The sequence below is a fragment of the Drosophila miranda genome, chromosome 2, assembly GCF_003369915.1.
Source record: "Drosophila miranda strain MSH22 chromosome 2, D.miranda_PacBio2.1, whole genome shotgun sequence".
Classification (NCBI taxonomy): Eukaryota; Metazoa; Arthropoda; class Insecta; order Diptera; family Drosophilidae; genus Drosophila; species Drosophila miranda.
The window spans coordinates 35,063,391-35,083,665 of record NC_046675.1 but is presented as its reverse complement, the minus strand read 5'-3'; the positions used below and the strand labels follow the sequence as shown (position 1 = coordinate 35,083,665).

Here is a 20,275-nt window from a genome sequence, read left to right as displayed (position 1 = left end):
ATGCTGAACGAGGGGTTCGCGGTTCGGTTTGTAAGGGCAATCACTGATCGGTTCGATCGCAGCCGTCAATTTAACCTCTTTGAGGCTGAGATCGCCCCCAAACCGGACCGTGGCCAATTCGATGTGTTGAAGCTGCGACGCCTGGGTGGGAGGCCCGTCACGGTTGAGAGACTTGGAGTCTCCCGTGACCCCGCCCAGTGCCATCGATGTCAGGTGTTTGGCCACACCCGCGCATATTGTAGACGAGCTGCTGTCTGCATGAAATGCGCGGGTGGACATCTGACGAAGGAGTGTAGCAAGCCAAGGGCCGCTGCTCCAAGTGCGCCAACTGCCAGGGCCAGCACATCAGCGCCTACAAGGGCTGCAGCGCCTACAAGGCAGCCAGACAGCGGCTCCTGGCCCACAGGGTCGCCAGGGAGGAGGAGCGTCGACGGCAGCAGCAGCAACAGCCTCAGCCAATACGGCAACAGCCACAGCCAGTGCAGCAGCCACTCCAGCAGCAACAGCCAGCAAATCGTCTCCAGCAGCCACCACAACGTCATCAGCAGCCACTACAGCGACAGTTGCAGCAGCAGCCACCCACACAGCCACTCCACCCACAGCCGCAGCAGCAACGCCAACACCAACCGGATCGGCAGCATCGGCAGCAGCATCGGTATGGCGACCATCATCCCCAGCCATCGACCAGGGGGCGCCAACACCAGAGGGTCCAGCCGATGCAGCCGATCCCAAATCGTGCTCCGACGCCACGCCAACACCAGCAGCGGTCAGACGTCCAGTGTGATGGCAGCTGCGCCCAAAATCTGCAATTATACGAACAGCAAATAAAAGAGATGGAAAGGAGGATCGACCAGATGACAGAGCAGCTCACCAAATTGGCTGCAGCAAATGGCAAGGGCACAACAGCCATGCCCCCACTCCAACCAACAGCAGCAGCAGTTCCTGCCCCTCTGCCAATACCATCAGTCGCCGCCAATACAGCAGCAGCCATATCGGATTCAGAGTCCGACATTGACTGCGACGCGTCTGAATTAGACGATGGCGACGACGACCAATGGACCGACCACGATCCATTCGATGGACTGGGCCAAGTGTGGAGGGCCCAAATCGCCAGCGCACGCGAAAGCATGCGCTCGGGCGGCGCCTATTGATGTGCCCAATCGTCGATCCAGAGGCCAGCCACTGCAACAAGGAAAAAAGACGTCAATACGGACAACAACGAAAAACGGCCAAAACACACAAAATCACACGTACCTGCCAATCACCAGACAGAGCTGACCAACAAGAAGCTGCCTCGCCACCAACATCATCAATTTCCTGCCAAATGGGCGGAAAATGAGGCCCCTATTGATGACGCTGCCACCGACCAACACAATGACGTCACGCAACTCCAAACCAACAGCTGCCATTCCAACGACGACGCAGATGCTGGCGTCTGTTGCCGCTCCACTGGGTCACACCCGTCTCTCATGCCAATTATGTGAGGGCGGGATGGCCCAGTGTTGAGCCGCTGGACGCCAGCAAATCCTGCAAAAGAGGAGAAGAAACAGGAAGGAGAAACAGACTGCCAAAACACAAATACTCACCTGCAGTTCTTACGCCAACACCAACCAGACAAGGGTCGCCAGCAACTACATCCAAATCGACGAAAGGCACCTACAAATAAACACAAAATAAATCAAACGCCAAAACAAACACCTCCTCAACTGGGTGGCCGGACCAGCAGCCACTCAAAAATACAATTAAAACCGACGATGAACGTGGCCGAGGAGGCCAGGCCAATCCACCTGACAGCGCATCCTGGGTGGCCGGACCAGCAGCCACTCGGATGCGGCCAATCAACAACACAATCGACAACGCATCCTGGTGGCCGGACCAGTTGCCACTTGGATGCGGCCAATATGATTCGTTGGCATCACACACCGATGTCAATGCCACTCCACTCCACGATCGCATCTCGGGTGGCCGGACCAGTGCCACTCGATTGGATGCGCCATCTCCACCAGACAGATGCAACGTGGGCGGCCGGACCAGAGCCGCTCGCCAACAACACCATCAATGCCCACGATGCACGCCAACACCCACATCCAGCCATCGCCATTAAAGATCTCAGATGGTGCCACTAATCCTGCACAGGGGGACAGCAGAGCCGGCCGGTATGCGGCGCAATGTTCTGCATTGCGTTTGCCATGCCGGCCGGTGCTTTGTTGTAGTTGTCCTCCTGTTAAAAATAGACGATATTTAAGTATGTTTATTGTTGTGTAAATGTATTGTAATTATTGTTTGTTTTACCCTGTATATATCTCTGTAGTTTTGTAGTCCTTATTTGTAGTAATTGTAGATAGATTGTCCTTAGCTGTAATGTAATTTAATTATTTTTAGTTATTTATTTTATCATATTTACCTTTCCCTCTTCTTCTTCTTTCCCAACTATCTCCCATTCCCAAATACCTGACAAGTGGTAACGCCATTAATGACCCAAAAATACCACGCCAATTAGAAAAATACCGCGCCGATAACACACCAAAAAGCCAATTCAAATTGCATTTCTCAATGCCGGTGTGTTATCGGCCGCCAACTTCGGCAATTACGCCCAGCCATTCCCTTTTCACCCCCACCCATTTCAAACCCATAGCAGTTGAGCAGGAACAAAATGAACACTGCCAACCTTCGCCACTCTGCCAAACGCCCCAATAATGCCAATACAACCGCCCACAAGATGCTATGCGGTCGACTCTTCGGAGCGTCACGCGCCCGGATCGAAAGATCCGGAAGTTTAAAGTATCCGGGCGGTTATACGGGAGCAGGCATCTATCCCCCCCCTTCCCATCCCATCCCCTTATAACAGAGCAGCCAACACAAACAGCACAAGCACAAGAACACGAGCCATTAACCAAAGACAACGATAAGACACACAGCCACTAAACCAAACGGCCAATTCAAACCTTCCACTGCCTACTTATCGGTGCTGCTGCCCTCGGACTACTTTCATCTCACTCAATATTGGGGTGAGTGAAAGTGGAACCGGGGGTGAGAGCACCGGTAAATGACGATCGGCGATCGGGCCATTCGAGTGTGGAGGAGAGAGTATGGGAGTTGGCGGACATGTGAGAGTTCCACCATGAACCTCGTCCGCCACTCTCATCTCGTCCACCCGCTCGAGAGGTCGCGTTCGTCGGACGTGCTTCAACCGTTTCGTGTCGTGTCGCTTCTTATTGTTCTGTGCCGTGTCGCCATTTCCGTTTTTTTTGTTGTGCCCTGTTCTTTCCTGTGGTGTCTGTCGTGTGCCGTGCCGTGCTGTGCCGCCCTTCCTCCACCACACCCATTAATTACAGTGACAAACTTTTATTCCCGTCCACATCTTACTGTGCCACTAACCAAACATCTCAAACATCACAAACTAAAAGAGAGGAGGATCGAACGGATGGCAGAGCAGCTCACCAAATTGGCTGCAGCAAATGGCAAGGGCACAACAGCCATGCCCCCACTCCAACCAACAGCAGCAGCAGTTCCTGCCCCTCTGCCAATACCATCAGTCGCCGCCAATACAGCAGCAGCCATATCGGATTCAGAGTCCGACATTGACTGCGACGCGTCTGAATTAGACGATGGCGACGACGACCAATGGACCGACCACGATCCATTCGATGGACTGGGCCAAGTGTGGAGGGCCCAAATCGCCAGCGCACGCGAAAGCATGCGATCGGGCGGCGCCTATTAATGAGCCCAATCGTCGATCCAGAGGCAGCCACTGCAACAAAGAAAAAAAAAAAAAAAAAAAAAAAAATACGTCAATACGGACAACAAAGAAAAACGGCCAAAACACACGAAATCACACGTACCTGCCAATACTCAGACAGAGCTGCCAATCAAGAAGCTGCCTCGCCATCAACACTGACAATTCCCGCCAAAGGGAAGGAAAAGGAGGCCTCTTTCGATGACGCTGCCACCGCACCATTCCAATGACGTAACGCAAATACCTGCTCACAGCTGCCATTTCCAACGACGACGCAGATGCTGGCGTCTGTTGCCGCTCCACTGGGTCGTGCCCGTCTCTCATGCCATTATGTGAGGGCGGGATGGCCTGGTGTTGAGCCGCCGGGACGCCAGCAAATCCTGCAAAAGAGAAGAAACAGGAAGGAGAAACAGACTGCCAAAACACAAAATACTCACCTGCTGTTTTACGCCAACACCAACCAGACAAGGGTCGCCAGCAACAACATCCAAATCGCCGACAGTACCTGCAAATAAATATAAATTAAAATCAAACGCCAAAAACAAACACCTCCTCAACTGGGTGGCCGGACCAGCAGCCATTCAGAGAGCAACTACAAACCGACGTCGAACGTGGCCGAGGAGGCCAGGCCAATTCACCTGACAGAGCATCTTGGGTGGCCGGACCAGCAGCCACTCGGATGCGGCCAACAATTAAATCGACAACGTATCCTGGTGGCCGGACCAGTTCGCCACTTGGATGCGGCCAATAACTCAAATCGTTGGCACACCGATGCCAAACGCCAGCACAACGACAATGCAGTTGGGTGGCCGGACCAGTGCCACTCGAGTGCAGCAGCCAACACCATCCAACGACAGATGCAACGTGGGCGGCCGGACCAGAGCCGCTTGCCATCAACAACATCTTTGCCCACGATGCACGCCATCTCCAAGTCCAGCCATCGCCACTAAATATCCCAGATGGTGCCACTGATCCTGCACAGGGGGACAGCAGAGCCGGCCGGTATGCGGCGCAATGTTCTGCATTGCGTTTGCCATGCCGGCCGGTGCTTTGTTGTAGTTGTCCTCCTGTTAAAAATAGACAATGTTTAAGTATGTTTATTGTTGTGTAAATGTATTGTAATTATTGTTTGTTTTACCTTGTAAATATCTCTGTAGTTTTGTAGTCCTTATTTGTAGTAATTGTAGATAGATTGTCCTTAGCTGTAATGTAATTTAATTAATTTTAGTTATTTATTTTAGCATATTTACCTTTCCCTCTTCTTCTTCTTTCCCAACTATCACCCATTCCCCAATACCTGACAAGTGGTAACGCCATTAATGACCCAAAAATACCACGCCAATTAGTAAAATACCGCGCCGATAACACACCAAAAAAGCCAATTCAAAATGCATTTATCAATGCTAGTGTGTTATCGGCCGCCAACTTCGGCAATTACGCCCAGCCATTCCCCTTTTCACCCCCACCCATTTCAAACCCATAGCAGTTGAGCAGGATTCAAATCCACACTGCCAACTTTCGCCACTCTGCCAAATGCCCCAACAATGCCAATACAACCGCCCACAAGATGCTATGCGGTCGACTCTTCGGAGCGTCACGCGCCCGGATCGTAAGATCCGGAAGTTTAAAGTATCCGGGCGGTTATACGGGAGCAGGCAAATTTCCCCCTTCCCATCCCATCCCCTTACAACAGAGCAGCCACTACAAACAGCACGGAGAAACATTAGACACGGGCCATTGCCCAACGACAACACACACGGCCACTATAACAAAAGGCCATTCAAACCTTCCACTGCCTACTTATCGGTGCTGCTGCCCTCGGACCACTTTCATCTCACTCAATATTGGGGTGAGTGAAAGTGGAACCGGGGGTGAGAGCACCGGTAAATGACGATCGGCGATCGGGTCTCTCGAGTGGGGAGTGTGGGAGTTGGCGGACATGTGAGAGTTCCACCATTAACCTCGTCCGCCACTCTCATCTCGTCCACCCGCTCGAGAGGTCGCGATCGTCGGACGTGCCAGAACCGTTTCGTGTCGTGTCGATTTTTGACTGTTCTGTGCCGTGTCGCCATTACCGTTTCTTCTGTTGTGCCCTGTTTTTCTTTTTGTGGTGTCTGTCGTGTGCCGTGCCGTGCCGTGCCGCCCTTCCTCCACCACACCCATTACTATCTGTGACAAACTTTTATTCCCCTCTACATCCGCCCTTCCTCCACCACACCCATTACTATCTGTGACAAACTTTTATTCCCGTCCACATCTTACTGTGCCACTAACCAAACATCTCAAACATCACAAACTAAAAGAGAGACTTATCGGTGCTGCTGCCCTCGGACCACTTTCATCTCACTCAATATTGGGGTGAGCGAAAGTGGAACCGGGGGTGAGAGCACCGGTAAATGACGATCGGCGATCGGGACTCTCGAGTGGGGAGTGTGGGAGTTGGCGGACATATGAGTGTTCCACCATGAACCTCGTCCGCCACTCTCATCTCGTCCACCCGCTCGAGAGGTCGCGTTCGTCGGACGTGCTTCAACCGTTTCGTGTCGTGTCGCTTCTGATTGTTCCGTGCAGTGTCGCCATTTCCGTTTTTTTCTGCTGTGCCCTGTTTTTTCCTGTGGTGTCTGTCGTGTGCCGTGCCGTGCTGTGCCGCCCTTCCTTCACCACACCCATTACTATCTGTGACAAGCTTTTATTCCCGTCCACATCTTACTGTGCCACTAACCAAACATCTCAAACTACACAAACTAAAAGAGAAGCTAAATATATGGTCGATTTAGGCTCAAAATGAGTTTGGTGCAAAATTGATTTTTTGTTAAAATGGTTTCGGTTTTTGGTCGATTTTGGGTACAATTAAGCTGAATATGTTGTCGATTAAAGCATAAGATAAGGTTGGTGCAAAAGTAATTTTTTGTTAAAATTGTGTCGGTTTTTGGTCAGTTTCGGGTACAACTAAGCTAAATATGTGGTCGATTTAAGCATAAGATAAGGTTGGTGCAAAAGTGATTTTTTGTTAAAAATGTTTCGGTTTTTGGTCAGTTTCTGGTAGAAATAAGCTAAATATGTGGTCGATTTAGGCATAAAATGAGTTTGGTACAAAATTGATTTTTTGTTAAAAGGGTTTCGGTTTTTGGTCGATTTTGGGTACAATTAAGCTAAATATGTGGTCTTGGTCGATTTTGGGTACAATTAAGCTAAATATGTGGTCGATTTAAGCATAAGATAAGGTTGGTGCAAAATTGATTTTTTGTTAAAATTGTGTCGGTTTTTGGTCAGTTTCGGGTAGAAATAAGCTAATTATGTGGTCGATTTAAGCATAAGATAAGGTTGGTGCAAAAGTGATTTTTTGCTAAAATGGTTTCGGTTTTTGGTCGATTTTGGGTTCAATTATGCTAAATATGTGGTCGATTTAGGCATAAAAGGTGAGTTTGGTGCAAAAGTGTTTTTTTGTCTAAATGTTGTCGGTTTATGGTAGATTTTGGGTAAAAAAAAAACTAAATATGTGGTCGATTTAGGCAGAAGATGAGGTTGGTGCAAAAGTTATTTTTTGTTAAAATTGTGTCGGTTTTTGGTCGATTTACGGTAGAAATAATCTAAATAAGGTCGATTTGGGCATAAGATAAGCTTGATGCAAAAGTGATTTTTTGTTAAAATTGTGTCGGTTTTTGGTCGATTTACGGTAGAAATAATCTGAATAAGGTCGATGTGGGCATAAGATAAGGTTGATGCAAAAGTGATTTTTTGTTAAAATTGTGTCGGTTTTTGGTCGATTTTGGGTACAATTAAGCTAAATATGTGGTCGATTTAAGCATAAGATAAGGTTGGTGCAAAAGTGATTTTTTGTTAAAATTGTGTCGGTTTTTGGTCAGTTTCGGGTAGAAATAAGCTAAATATGTGGTCGATTTAGGCTCAAAATGAATTTGGTGCAAAATTGATTTTTTGTTAAAAGGGTTTCGGTTTTTGGTCGATTTTGGGTACAATTAAGCTAAATATGTGGTCGATTTAAGCATAAGATAAGGTTGGTGCAAAATTGATTTTTTGTTAAAATTGTGTCGGTTTTTGGTCAGTTTCGGGTAGAAATAATCTAAATATGTGGTCGATTTAGGCTTAAAATGAGTTTGGTGCAAAATTGATTTTTTGTTAAAATGGTTTCGGTTTTTGGTCGATTTTGGGTACAATTAAGCTGAATATGTTGTCGATTAAAGCATAAGATAAGGTTGGTGCAAAAGTAATTTTTTGTTAAAATTGTGTCGGTTTTTGGTCAGTTTCGGGTAGAAATAAGCTAAATATGTGGTCGATTTAGGCATAAAATGAGTTTGGTACAAAATTGATTTTTTGTTAAAATGGTTTCGGTTTTTGGTCGATTTTGGGTACAATTAAGCTAAATATGTGGTCTTGGTCGATTTTGGGTACAATTAAGCTAAATATGTGGTCGATTTAAGCATAAGATAAGGTTGGTGCAAAAGTGATTTTTTGCTAAAATTGTGTCGGTTTTTGGTCAGTTTCGGGTAGTACGGGTAGTACAAAAGTGACTTTTTGTTAAAATGGTTTCGGTTTTTGGTCGATTTTGGGTACAATTAAGCTAAATATGTGGTCGATTTAAGCATAAGATAAGGTTGGTGCAAAAGTGATTTTTTGTTAAAATTGTTTCGGTTTTTGGTCAGTTTCTGGTAGAAATAAGCTAAATATGTGGTCGATTTAGGCATAAAATGAGTTTGGTACAAAATTGATTTTTTGTTAAAATGGTTTCGGTTTTTGGTCGATTTTGGGTACAATTAAGCTAAATATGTGGTCTTGGTCGATTTTGGGTACAATTAAGCTAAATATGTGGTCGATTTAAGCATAAGATAAGGTTGGTGCAAAATTTATTTTTTATTAAAATTGTGTCGGTTTTTGGTCAGTTTCGGGTAGAAATAAGCTAAATATGTGGTCGATTTAGGCTCAAAATGAGTTTGGTGCAAAATTGATTTTTTGTTAAAATGGTTTCGGTTTTTGGTCGATTTTGGGTACAATTAAGCTAAATATGTGGTCGATTTAAGCATAAGATAAGGTTGGTGCAAAAGTAATTTTTTGTTAAAATTGTGTCGGTTTTTGGTCAGTTTCGGGTACAATTAAGCTAAATATGTGGTCGATTTAAGCATAAGATAAGGTTGGTGCAAAAGTGATTTTTTGTTAAAATTGTTTCGGTTTTTGGTCAGTTTCTGGTAGAAATAAGCTAAATATGTGGTCGATTTAAGCATAAAATGAGTTTGGTACAAAATTGATTTTTTGTTAAAAGGGTTTCGGTTTTTGGTCGATTTTGGGTACAATTAAGCTAAATATGTGGTCTTGGTCGATTTTGGGTACAATTAAGCTAAATATGTGGTCGATTTAAGCATAAGATAAGGTTGGTGCAAAAGTAATTTTTTTGCTAAAATGGTTTCGGTTTTTGGTCGATTTTGGGTTCAGTTATGCTAAATATGTGGTCGATTTAGGCATAAAAGGTGAGTTTGGTGCAAAAGTGTTTTTTTGTCTAAATGTTGTCGGTTTATGGTAGATTTTGGGTAAAAAAAAAAACAAAATATGTGGTCGATTTAGGCAGAAGATGAGGTTGGTGCAAAAGTTATTTTTTGTTAAAATTGTGTCGGTTTTTGGTCGATTTACGGTAGAAATAATCTAAATAAGGTCGATTTGGGCATAAGATAAGCTTGATGCAAAAGTGATTTTTTGTTAAAATTGTGTCGGTTTTTGGTCGATTTACGGTATAAATAATCTGAATAAGGTCGATGTAGGCATAAGATAAGGTTGATGCAAAAGTGATTTTTTGTTAAAATTGTGTCGGTTTTTGGTCAGTTTCGGGTACAATTAAGCTAAATATGTGGTCGATTTAAGCATAAGATAAGGTTGGTGCAAAAGTGATTTTTTTGTTAAAATTGTGTCGGTTTTTGGTCAGTTTCGGGTAGAAATAAGCTAAATATGTGGTCGATTTAGGCTCAAAATGAATTTGGTGCAAAATTGATTTTTTGTTAAAAGGGTTTCGGTTTTTGGTCGATTTTGGGTACAATTAAGCTATATATGTGGTCGATTTAGGCATAAAATGAGTTTGGTACAAAAGTGACTTTTTGTTAAAATGGTTTCGGTTTTTGGTCGATTTTGGGTACAATTAAGCTAAATATGTGGTCGATTTAAGCATAAGATAAGGTTGGTGCAAAAGTGATTTTTTTGTTAAAATTGTGTCGGTTTTTGGTCAGTTTCGGGTAGAAATAAGCTAAATATGTGGTCGATTTAGGCTTAAAATGAGTTTGGTGCAAAATTGATTTTTTGTTAAAAGGGTTTCGGTTTTTGGTCGATTTTGGGTACAATTAAGCTAAATATGTGGTCGATTTAAGCATAAGATAAGGTTGGTGCAAAAGTGATTTTTTGCTAAAATTGTGTCGGTTTTTGGTCAGTTTCGGGTAGTACGGGTAGTACAAAAGTGACTTTTTGTTAAAAGGGTTTCGGTTTTTGGTCGATTTTGGGTACAATTAAGCTAAATATGTGGTCGATTTAAGCATAAGATAAGGTTGGTGCAAAAGTGATTTTTTGCTAAAATTGTGTCTGTTTTTGGTCAGTTTCGGGTAGAAATAAGCTAAATATGTGGTCGATTTAGGCTCAAAATGAATTTGGTGCAAAATTGATTTTTTGTTAAAAGGGTTTCGGTTTTTGGTCGATTTTGGGTACAATTAAGCTATATATGTGGTCGATTTAGGCATAAAATGAGTTTGGTACAAAAGTGACTTTTTGTTAAAATGGTTTCGGTTTTTGGTCGATTTTGGGTACAATTAAGCTAAATATGTGGTCGATTTAAGCATAAGATAAGGTTGGTGCAAAATTGATTTTTTGTTAAAATTGTGTCGGTTTTTGGTCAGTTTCTGGTAGAAATAATCTAAATATGTGGTCGATTTAGGCTTAAAATGAGTTTGGTGCAAAATTGATATTTTGTTAAAATGGTTTCGGGTTTTGGTCGATTTTGGGTACAATTAAGCTAAATATGTGGTCGATTTAAGCATAAGATAAGGTTGGTGCAAAAGTGATTTTTTGTTAAAATTGTGTCGGTTTTTGGTCAGTTTCGGGTAGAAATAAGCTAAATATATGGTCGATTTAGGCTCAAAATGAGTTTGGTGCAAAATTGATTTTTTGTTAAAATGGTTTCGGTTTTTGGTCGATTTTGGGTACAATTAAGCTGAATATGTTGTCGATTAAAGCATAAGATAAGGTTGGTGCAAAAGTAATTTTTTGTTAAAATTGTGTCGGTTTTTGGTCAGTTTCGGGTACAATTAAGCTAAATATGTGGTCGATTTAAGCATAAGCTAAGGTTGGTGCAAAAGTGATTTTTTGTTAAAATTGTTTCGGTTTTTGGTCAGTTTCTGGTAGAAATAAGCTAAATATGTGGTCGATTTAGGCATACAATGAGTTTGGTACAAAATTGATTTTTTGTTAAAAGGGTTTCGGTTTTTGGTCGATTTTGGGTAAAATTGTGTCGGTTTTTGGTCGATTTACGGTAGAAATAATCTGAATAAGGTCGATGTAGGCATAAGATAAGGTTGATGCAAAAGTTATTTTTTGTTAAAATTGTGTCGGTTTTTGGTCAGTTTCGGGTACAATTAAGCTAAATATGTGGTCGATTTAAGCATAAGATAAGGTTGGTGCAAAAGTGATTTTTTTGTTAAAATTGTGTCGGTTTTTGGTCGATTTTGGGTACAATTAAGCTAAATATGTGGTCGATTTAAGCATAAGATAAGGTTGGTGCAAAAGTGATTTTTTGTTAAAATTGTGTCGGTTTTTGGTCAGTTTCGGGTAGCAATAAGCTAAATATGTGGTCGATTTAGGCTCAAAATGAATTTGCTGCAATTAAGCTATATATGTGGTCGATTTAGGCATAAAATGAGTTTGGTACAAAAGTGACTTTTTGTTGAAATGGTTTCGGTTTTTGGTCGATTTTGGGTACAATTAAGCTAAATATGTGGTCGATTTAAGCATAAGATAAGGTTGGTGCAAAATTGATTTTTTGTTAAAATTGTGTCGGTTTTTGGTCAGTTTCTGGTAGAAATAATCTAAATATGTGGTCGATTTAGGCTTAAAATGAGTTTGGTGCAAAATTGATTTTTTGTTAAAATGGTTTCGGTTTTTGGTCGATTTTGGGTACAATAAAGCTAAATATGTGGTCGATTTAAGCATAAGATAAGGTTGGTGCAAAAGTGATTTTTTGTTAAAATTGTGTCGGTTTTTGGTCAGTTTCGGGTAGAAATAAGCTAAATATATGGTCGATTTAGGCTCAAAATGAGTTTGGTGCAAAATTGATTTTTTGTTAAAATGGTTTCGGTTTTTGGTCGATTTTGGGTACAATTAAGCTGAATATGTTGTCGATTAAAGCATAAGATAAGGTTGGTGCAAAAGTAATTTTTTGTTAAAATTGTGTCGGTTTTTGGTCAGTTTCGGGTAGAAATAATCTAAATATGTGGTCGATTTAGGCTCAAAATGAATTTGGTGCAAAATTGATTTTTTGTTAAAAGGGTTTCGGTTTTTGGTCGATTTTGGGTACAATTAAGCTAAATATGTGGTCGATTTAGGCATAAAATGAGTTTGGTACAAAAGTGACTTTTTGTTAAAATGGTTTCGGTTTTTGGTCGATTTTGGGTACAATTAAGCTAAATATGTGGTCGATTTAAGCATAAGATAAGGTTGGTGCAAAAGTGATTTTTTGTTAAAATTGTGTCGGTTTTTGGTCAGTATCGGGTAGAAATAAGCTAAATATGTGGTCGATTTAGGCATAAAATGAGTTTGGTACAAAATTGATTTTTTGTTAAAAGGGTTTCGGTTTTTGGTCGATTTTGTGTACAATTAAGCTAAATATGTGGTCTTGGTCGATTTTGGGTACAATTAAGCTAAATATGTGGTCGATTTAAGCATAAGATAAGGTTGGTGCAAAATTGATTTTTTGTTAAAATTGTGTCGGTTTTTGGTCAGTTTCGGGTAGAAATAAGCTAAATATGTGGTCCATTTAGGCTTAAAATGAGCTTGGTGCAAAATTGATTTTTTGTTAAAATGGTTTCGGTTTTTGGTCGATTTTGGGTACAATTAAGCTAAATATGTGGTCGATTTAAGCATAAGATAAGGTTGGTGCAAAATTGATTTTTTGTTAAAATTGTGTCGGTTTTTGGTCAGTTTCGGGTAGAAATAAGCTAAATATGTGGTCGATTTAGGCTTAAAATGAGTTTGGTGCAAAATTGATTTTTTGTTAAAAGGGTTTCGGTTTTTGGTCGATTTTGGGTACAATTAAGCTGAATATGTTGTCGATTAAAGCATAAGATAAGGTTGGTGCAAAATTGATTTTTTGTTAAAATTGTGTCGGTTTTTGGTCAGTTTCGGGTACAATTGAGCTAAATATGTGGTCGATTTAAGCATAAGATAAGGTTGGTGCAAAAGTAATTTTTTGTTAAAATTGTGTCGGTTTTTGGTCAGTTTCGGGTACAATTAAGCTAAATATGTGGTCGATTTAAGCATAAGATAAGGTTGGTGCAAAAGTGATTTTTTGTTAAAATTGTTTCGGTTTTTGGTCAGTTTCGGGTAGAAATAAGCTAAATATGTGGTCGATTTAGGCATAAAATGAGTTTGGTACAAAATTGATTTTTTGTTTAAAGGGTTTCGGTTTTTGGTCGATTTTGGGTACAATTTAGCTAAATATGTGGTCTTGGCGATTTTGGGTACAATTAAGCTAGTTTGGTGCAAAATTGATTTTTTGTTAAAATGGCTTCGGTTTTTGGTCGATTTTGGGTACAATTAGCTAAATATGTGGTCGATTTAGGCATAAAATGAGTTTGGTACAAAAGTGAGTTTTTGTTAAAATTGTGTCGGTTTTTGGTCAGTTTCGGGTAGAAATAAGCTAAATATATGGTCGATTTAGGCTCAAAATGAGTTTGGTGCAAAATTGATTTTTTGTTAAAATGGTTTCGGTTTTTGGTCGATTTTGGGTACAATTAAGCTGAATATGTTGTCGATTAAAGCATAAGATAAGGTTGGTGCAAAAGTAATTTTTTGTTAAAATTGTGTCGGTTTTTGGTCAGTTTCGGGTACAATTAAGCTAAATATGTGGTCGATTTAAGCATAAGATAAGGTTGGTGCAAAAGTGATTTTTTGCTAAAATTGTGTCGGTTTTTGGTCAGTTTCGGGTAGAAATAAGCTAAATATGTGGTCGATTTAGGCTCAAAATGAATTTGGTGCAAAATTGATTTTTTGTTAAAAGGGTTTCGGTTTTTGGTCGATTTTGGGTACAATTAAGCTATATATGTGGTCGATTTAGGCATAAAATGAGTTTGGTACAAAAGTGACTTTTTGTTAAAATGGTTTCGGTTTTTGGTCGATTTTGGGTACAATTAAGCTAAATATGTGGTCGATTTAAGCATAAGATAAGGTTGGTGCAAAATTGATTTTTTGTTAAAATTGTGTCGGTTTTTGGTCAGTTTCGGGTAGAAATAAGCTAAATATGTGGTCGATTTAGGCTTAAAATGAGTTTGGTGCAAAATTGATTTTTTGTTAAAAGGGTTTCGGTTTTTGGTCGATTTTGGGTACAATTAAGCTGAATATGTTGTCGATTAAAGCATAAGATAAGGTTGGTGCAAAATTGATTTTTTGTTAAAATTGTGTCGGTTTTTGGTCAGTTTCGGGTACAATTAAGCTAAATATGTGGTCGATTTAAGCATAAGATAAGGTTGGTGCAAAAGTGATTTTTTTGTTAAAATTGTGTCGGTTTTTGGTCAGTTTCGGGTAGAAATAAGCTAAATATGTGGTCGATTTAGGCTTAAAATGAGTTTGGTGGAAAATTGATTTTTTGTTAAAAGGGTTTCGGTTTTTGGTCGATTTTGGGTACAATTAAGCTAAATATGTGGTCGATTTAAGCATAAGATAAGGTTGGTGCAAAAGTGATTTTTTGCTAAAATTGTGTCGGTTTTTGGTCAGTTTCGGGTAGTACGGGTAGTACAAAAGTGACTTTTTGTTAAAATGGTTTCGGTTTTTGGTCGATTTTGGGTACAATTAAGCTAAATATGTGGTCGATTTAAGCATAAGATAAGGTTGGTGCAAAATTGATTTTTTGTTAAAATTGTGTCGGTTTTTGGTCAGTTTCGGGTAGAAATAAGCTAAATATGTGGTCGATTTAGGCTTAAAATGAGTTTGGTGCAAAATTGATTTTTTGTTAAAAGGGTTTCGGTTTTTGGTCGATTTTGGGTACAATTAAGCTGAATATGTTGTCGATTAAAGCATAAGATAAGGTTGGTGCAAAATTGATTTTTTGTTAAAATTGTGTCGGTTTTTGGTCAGTTTCGGGTACAATTAAGCTAAATATGTGGTCGATTTAAGCATAAGATAAGGTTGGTGCAAAAGTGATTTTTTTGTTAAAATTGTGTCGGTTTTTGGTCAGTTTCGGGTAGAAATAAGCTAAATATGTGGTCGATTTAGGCTTAAAATGAGTTTGGTGGAAAATTGATTTTTTGTTAAAAGGGTTTCGGTTTTTGGTCGATTTTGGGTACAATTAAGCTAAATATGTGGTCGATTTAAGCATAAGATAAGGTTGGTGCAAAAGTGATTTTTTGCTAAAATTGTGTCGGTTTTTGGTCAGTTTCGGGTAGTACGGGTAGTACAAAAGTGACTTTTTGTTAAAATGGTTTCGGTTTTTGGTCGATTTTGGTACAATTAAGCTAAATATGTGGTCGATTTAAGCATAAGATAAGGTTGGTGCAAAAGTGATTTTTTTGTTAAAATTGTGTCGGTTTTTGGTCAGTTTCGGGTAGAAATAAGCTAAATATGTGGTCGATTTAGGCTTAAAATGAGTTTGGTGCAAAATTGATTTTTTGTTAAAAGGGTTTCGGTTTTTGGTCGATTTTGGGTACAATTAAGCTAAATATGTGGTCGATTTAAGCATAAGATAAGGTTGGTGCAAAAGTGATTTTTTGCTAAAATTGTGTCGGTTTTTGGTCAGTTTCGGGTAGAAATAAGCTAAATATGTGGTCGATTTAGGCTCAAAATGAATTTGGTGCAAAATTGATTTTTTGTTAAAAGGGTTTCGGTTTTTGGTCGATTTTGGGTACAATTAAGCTATATATGTGGTCGATTTAGGCATAAAATGAGTTTGGTACAAAAGTGACTTTTTGTTAAAATGGTTTCGGTTTTTGGTCGATTTTGGGTACAATTAAGCTAAATATGGGGTCGATTTAAGCATAAGATAAGGTTGGTGCAAAATTGATTTTTTGTTAAAATTGTGTCGGTTTTTGGTCAGTTTCTGGTAGAAATAATCTAAATATATGGTCGATTTAGGCTTAAAATGAGTTTGGTGCAAAATTGATTTTTTGTTAAAATGGTTTCGGTTTTTGGTCGATTTTGGGTACAATTAAGCTAAATATGTGGTCGATTTAAGCATAAGATAAGGTTGGTGCAAAAGTGATTTTTTGTTAAAATTGTGTCGGTTTTTGGTCAGTTTCGGGTAGAAATAAGCTAAATATATGGTCGATTTAGGCTCAAAATGAGTTTGGTGCAAAATTGATTTTTTGTTAAAATGGTTTCGGTTTTTGGTCGATTTTGGGTACAATTAAGCTGAATATGTTGTCGATTAAAGCATGAGATAAGGTTGGTGCAAAAGTAATTTTTTGTTAAAATTGTGTCGGTTTTTGGTCAGTTTCGGGTACAATTAAGCTAAATATGTGGTCGATTTAAGCATAAGCTAAGGTTGGTGCAAAAGTGATTTTTTGTTAAAATTGTTTCGGTTTTTGGTCAGTTTCTGGTAGAAATAAGCTAAATATGTGGTCGATTTAGGCATACAATGAGTTTGGTACAAAATTGATTTTTTGTTAAAAGGGTTTCGGTTTTTGGTCGATTTTGGGTAAAATTGTGTCGGTTTTTGGTCGATTTACGGTAGAAATAATCTGAATAAGGTCGATGTAGGCATAAGATAAGGTTGATGCAAAAGTTATTTTTTGTTAAAATTGTGTCGGTTTTTGGTCAGTTTCGGGTACAATTAAGCTAAATATGTGGTCGATTTAAGCATAAGATAAGGTTGGTGCAAAAGTGATTTTTTTGTTAAAATTGTGTCGGTTTTTGGTCGATTTTGGGTACAATTAAGCTAAATATGTGGTCGATTTAAGCATAAGATAAGGTTGGTGCAAAAGTGATTTTTTGCTAAAATTGTGTCGGTTTTTGGTCAGTTTCGGGTAGAAATAAGCTAAATATGTGGTCGATTTAGGCTCAAAATGAATTTGGTGCAAAATTGATTTTTTGTTAAAAGGGTTTCGGTTTTTGGTCGATTTTGGGTACAATTAAGCTATATATGTGGTCGATTTAGGCATAAAATGAGTTTGGTACAAAAGTGACTTTTTGTTAAAATGGTTTCGGTTTTTGGTCGATTTTGGGTACAATTAAGCTAAATATGTGGTCGATTTAAGCATAAGATAAGGTTGGTGCAAAATTGATTTTTTGTTAAAATTGTGTCGGTTTTTGGTCAGTTTCGGGTAGAAATAATCTAAATATGTGGTCGATTTAGGCTTAAAATGAGTTTGGTGCAAAATTGATTTTTTGTTACAATGGTTTCGGTTTTTGGTCGATTTTGGGTACAATTAAGCTAAATATGTGGTCGATTTAAGCATAAAATGAGTTTGGTACAAAAGTGACTTTTTGTTAAAATGGTTTCGGTTTTTGGTCGATTTTGGGTACAATTAAGCTAAATATGTGGTCGATTTAAGCATAAGATAAGGTTGGTGCAAAAGTGATTATTTTGTTAAAATTGTGTCGGTTTTTGGTCAGTTTCGGGTAGAAATAAGCTAAATATGTGGTCGATTTAGGCTTAAAATGAGTTTGGTGCAAAATTGATTTTTTGTTAAAAGGGTTTCGGTTTTTGGTCGATTTTGGGTACAATTAAGCTAAATATGTGGTCGATTTAAGCATAAGATAAGGTTGGTGCAAAAGTGATTTTTTGCTAAAATTGTGTCGGTTTTTGGTCAGTTTCGGGTAGTACGGGTAGTACAAAAGTGACTTTTTGTTAAAATGGTTTCGGTTTTTGGTCGATTTTGGGTACAATTAAGCTAAATATGTGGTCGATTTAAGCATAAGATAAGGTTGGTGCAAAAGTGATTTTTTTGTTAAAATTGTGTCGGTTTTTGGTCAGTTTCGGGTAGAAATAAGCTAAATATGTGGTCGATTTAGGCTTAAAATGAGTTTGGTGCAAAATTGATTTTTTGTTAAAAGGGTTTCGGTTTTTGGAAGATTTTGGGTACAATTAAGCTAAATATGTGGTCGATTTAAGCATAAGATAAGGTTGGTGCAAAAGTGATTTTTTGCTAAAATTGTGTCGGTTTTTGGTCAGTTTCGGGTAGAAATAAGCTAAATATGTGGTCGATTTAGGCTCAAAATGAATTTGGTGCAAAATTTATTTTTTGTTAAAAGGGTTTCGGTTTTTGGTCGATTTTGGGTACAATTAAGCTATATATGTGGTCGATTTAGGCATAAAATGAGTTTGGTACAAAAGTGACTTTTTGTTAAAATGGTTTCTGTTTTTGGTCGATTTTGGGTACATTAAGCTAAATATGTGGTCGATTTAAGCATAAGATAAGGTTGGTGCAAAATTGATTTTTTGTTAAAATTGTGTCGGTTTTTGGTCAGTTTCTGGTAGAAATAATCTAAATATGTGGTCGATTTAGGCTTAAAATGAGTTTGGTGCAAAATTGATTTTTTGTTACAATGGTTTCGGTTTTTGGTCGATTTTGGGTACAATTAAGCTAAATATGTGGTCGATTTAAGCATAAGATAAGGTTGGTGCAAAAGTGATTTTTTGTTAAAATTGTGTCGGTTTTTGGTCAGTTTCGGGTAGAAATAAGCTAAATATATGGTCGATTTAGGCTCAAAATGAGTTTGGTGCAAAATTGATTTTTTGTTAAAATGGTTTCGGTTTTTGGTCGATTTTGGGTACAATTAAGCTGAATATGTTGTCGATTAAAGCATAAGATAAGGTTGGTGCAAAAGTAATTTTTTGTTAAAATTGTGTCGGTTTTTGGTCAGTTTCGGGTACAATTAAGCTAAATATGTGGTCGATTTAAGCATAAGCTAAGGTTGGTGCAAAAGTGATTTTTTGTTAAAATTGTTTCGGTTTTTGGTCAGTTTCTGGTAGAAATAAGCTAAATATGTGGTCGATTTAGGCATACAATGAGTTTGGTACAAAATTGATTTTTTGTTAAAAGGGTTTCGGTTTTTGGTCGATTTTGGGTAAAATTGTGTCGGTTTTTGGTCGATTTACGGTAGAAATAATCGGAATAAGGTCGATGTAGGCATAAGATAAGGTTGATGCAAAAGTTATTTTTTGTTAAAATTGTGTCGGTTTTTGGTCAGTTTCGGGTACAATTAAGCTAAATATGTGGTCGATTTAAGCATAAGATAAGGTTGGTGCAAAAGTGATTTTTTTGTTAAAATTGTGTCGGTTTTTGGTCGATTTTGGGTACAATTAAGCTAAATATGTGGTCGATTTAAGCATAAGATACGGTTGGTGCAAAAGTGATTTTTTGTTAAAATTGTGTCGGTTTTTGGTCAGTTTCGGGTAGCAATAAGCTAAATATGTGGTCGATTTAGGCTCAAAATGAATTTGCTGCAATTAAGCTATATATGTGGTCGATTTAGGCATAAAATGAGTTTGGTACAAAAGTGACTTTTTGTTAAAATGGTTTCGGTTTTTGGTCGATTTTGGGTACAATTAAGCTAAATATGTGGTCGATTTAAGCATAAGATAAGGTTGGTGCAAAATTGATTTTTTGTTAAAATTGTGTCGGTTTTTGGTCAGTTTCGGGTAGAAATAATCTAAATATGTGGTCGATTTAGGCTTAAAATGAGTTTGGTGCAAAATTGATTTTTTGTTACAATGGTTTCGGTTTTTGGTCGATTTTGGGTACAATTAAGCTAAATATGTGGTCGATTTAAGCATAAGATAAGGTTGGTGCAAAAGTGATTTTTTGTTAAAATTGTGTCGGTTTTTGGTCAGTTTCGGGTAGAAATAAGCTAAATATATGGTCGATTTAGGCTCAAAATGAGTTTGGTGCAAAATTGATTTTTTGTTAAAATGGTTTCGGTTTTTGGTCGATTTTGGGTACAATTAAGCTGAATATGTTGTCGATTAAAGCATAAGATAAGGTTGGTGCAAAAGTAATTTTTTGTTAAAATTGTGTCGGTTTTTGGTCAGTTTCGGGTACAATTAAGCTAAATATGTGGTCGATTTAAGCATAAGCTAAGGTTGGTGCAAAAGTGATTTTTTGTTAAAATTGTTTCGGTTTTTGGTCAGTTTCTGGTAGAAATAAGCTAAATATGTGGTCGATTTAGGCATACAATGAGTTTGGTACAAAATTGATTTTTTGTTAAAAGGGTTTCGGTTTTTGGTCGATTTTGTGTACAATTAAGCTAAATATGTGGTCTTGGTCGATTTTGGGTACAATTAAGCTAAATATGTGGTCGATTTAAGCATAAGATAAGGTTGGTGCAAAATTGATTTTTTGTTAAAAT

The 20,275-nt window shown here is 38.9% G+C and overlaps 1 protein-coding gene across 1 annotated transcript; it reads right to left on the bottom strand.

Moving 5' to 3' along the window:
• Positions 1–775: 775 nt before the first annotated feature.
• On the bottom strand, positions 776–1,729 carry LOC117187400. Its single transcript, XM_033389998.1, has 2 exons — positions 1,255–1,729; positions 776–1,182 (listed from the first exon to the last, which is right to left on the bottom strand). Exons 1-2 carry the CDS (start codon positions 1,407–1,409, stop codon positions 1,032–1,034), a joined length of 306 nt encoding a protein of 101 aa, XP_033245889.1. The 5' UTR covers positions 1,410–1,729; the 3' UTR covers positions 776–1,031.
• Between the last annotated feature and the right edge of the window lie 18,546 nt (positions 1,730–20,275).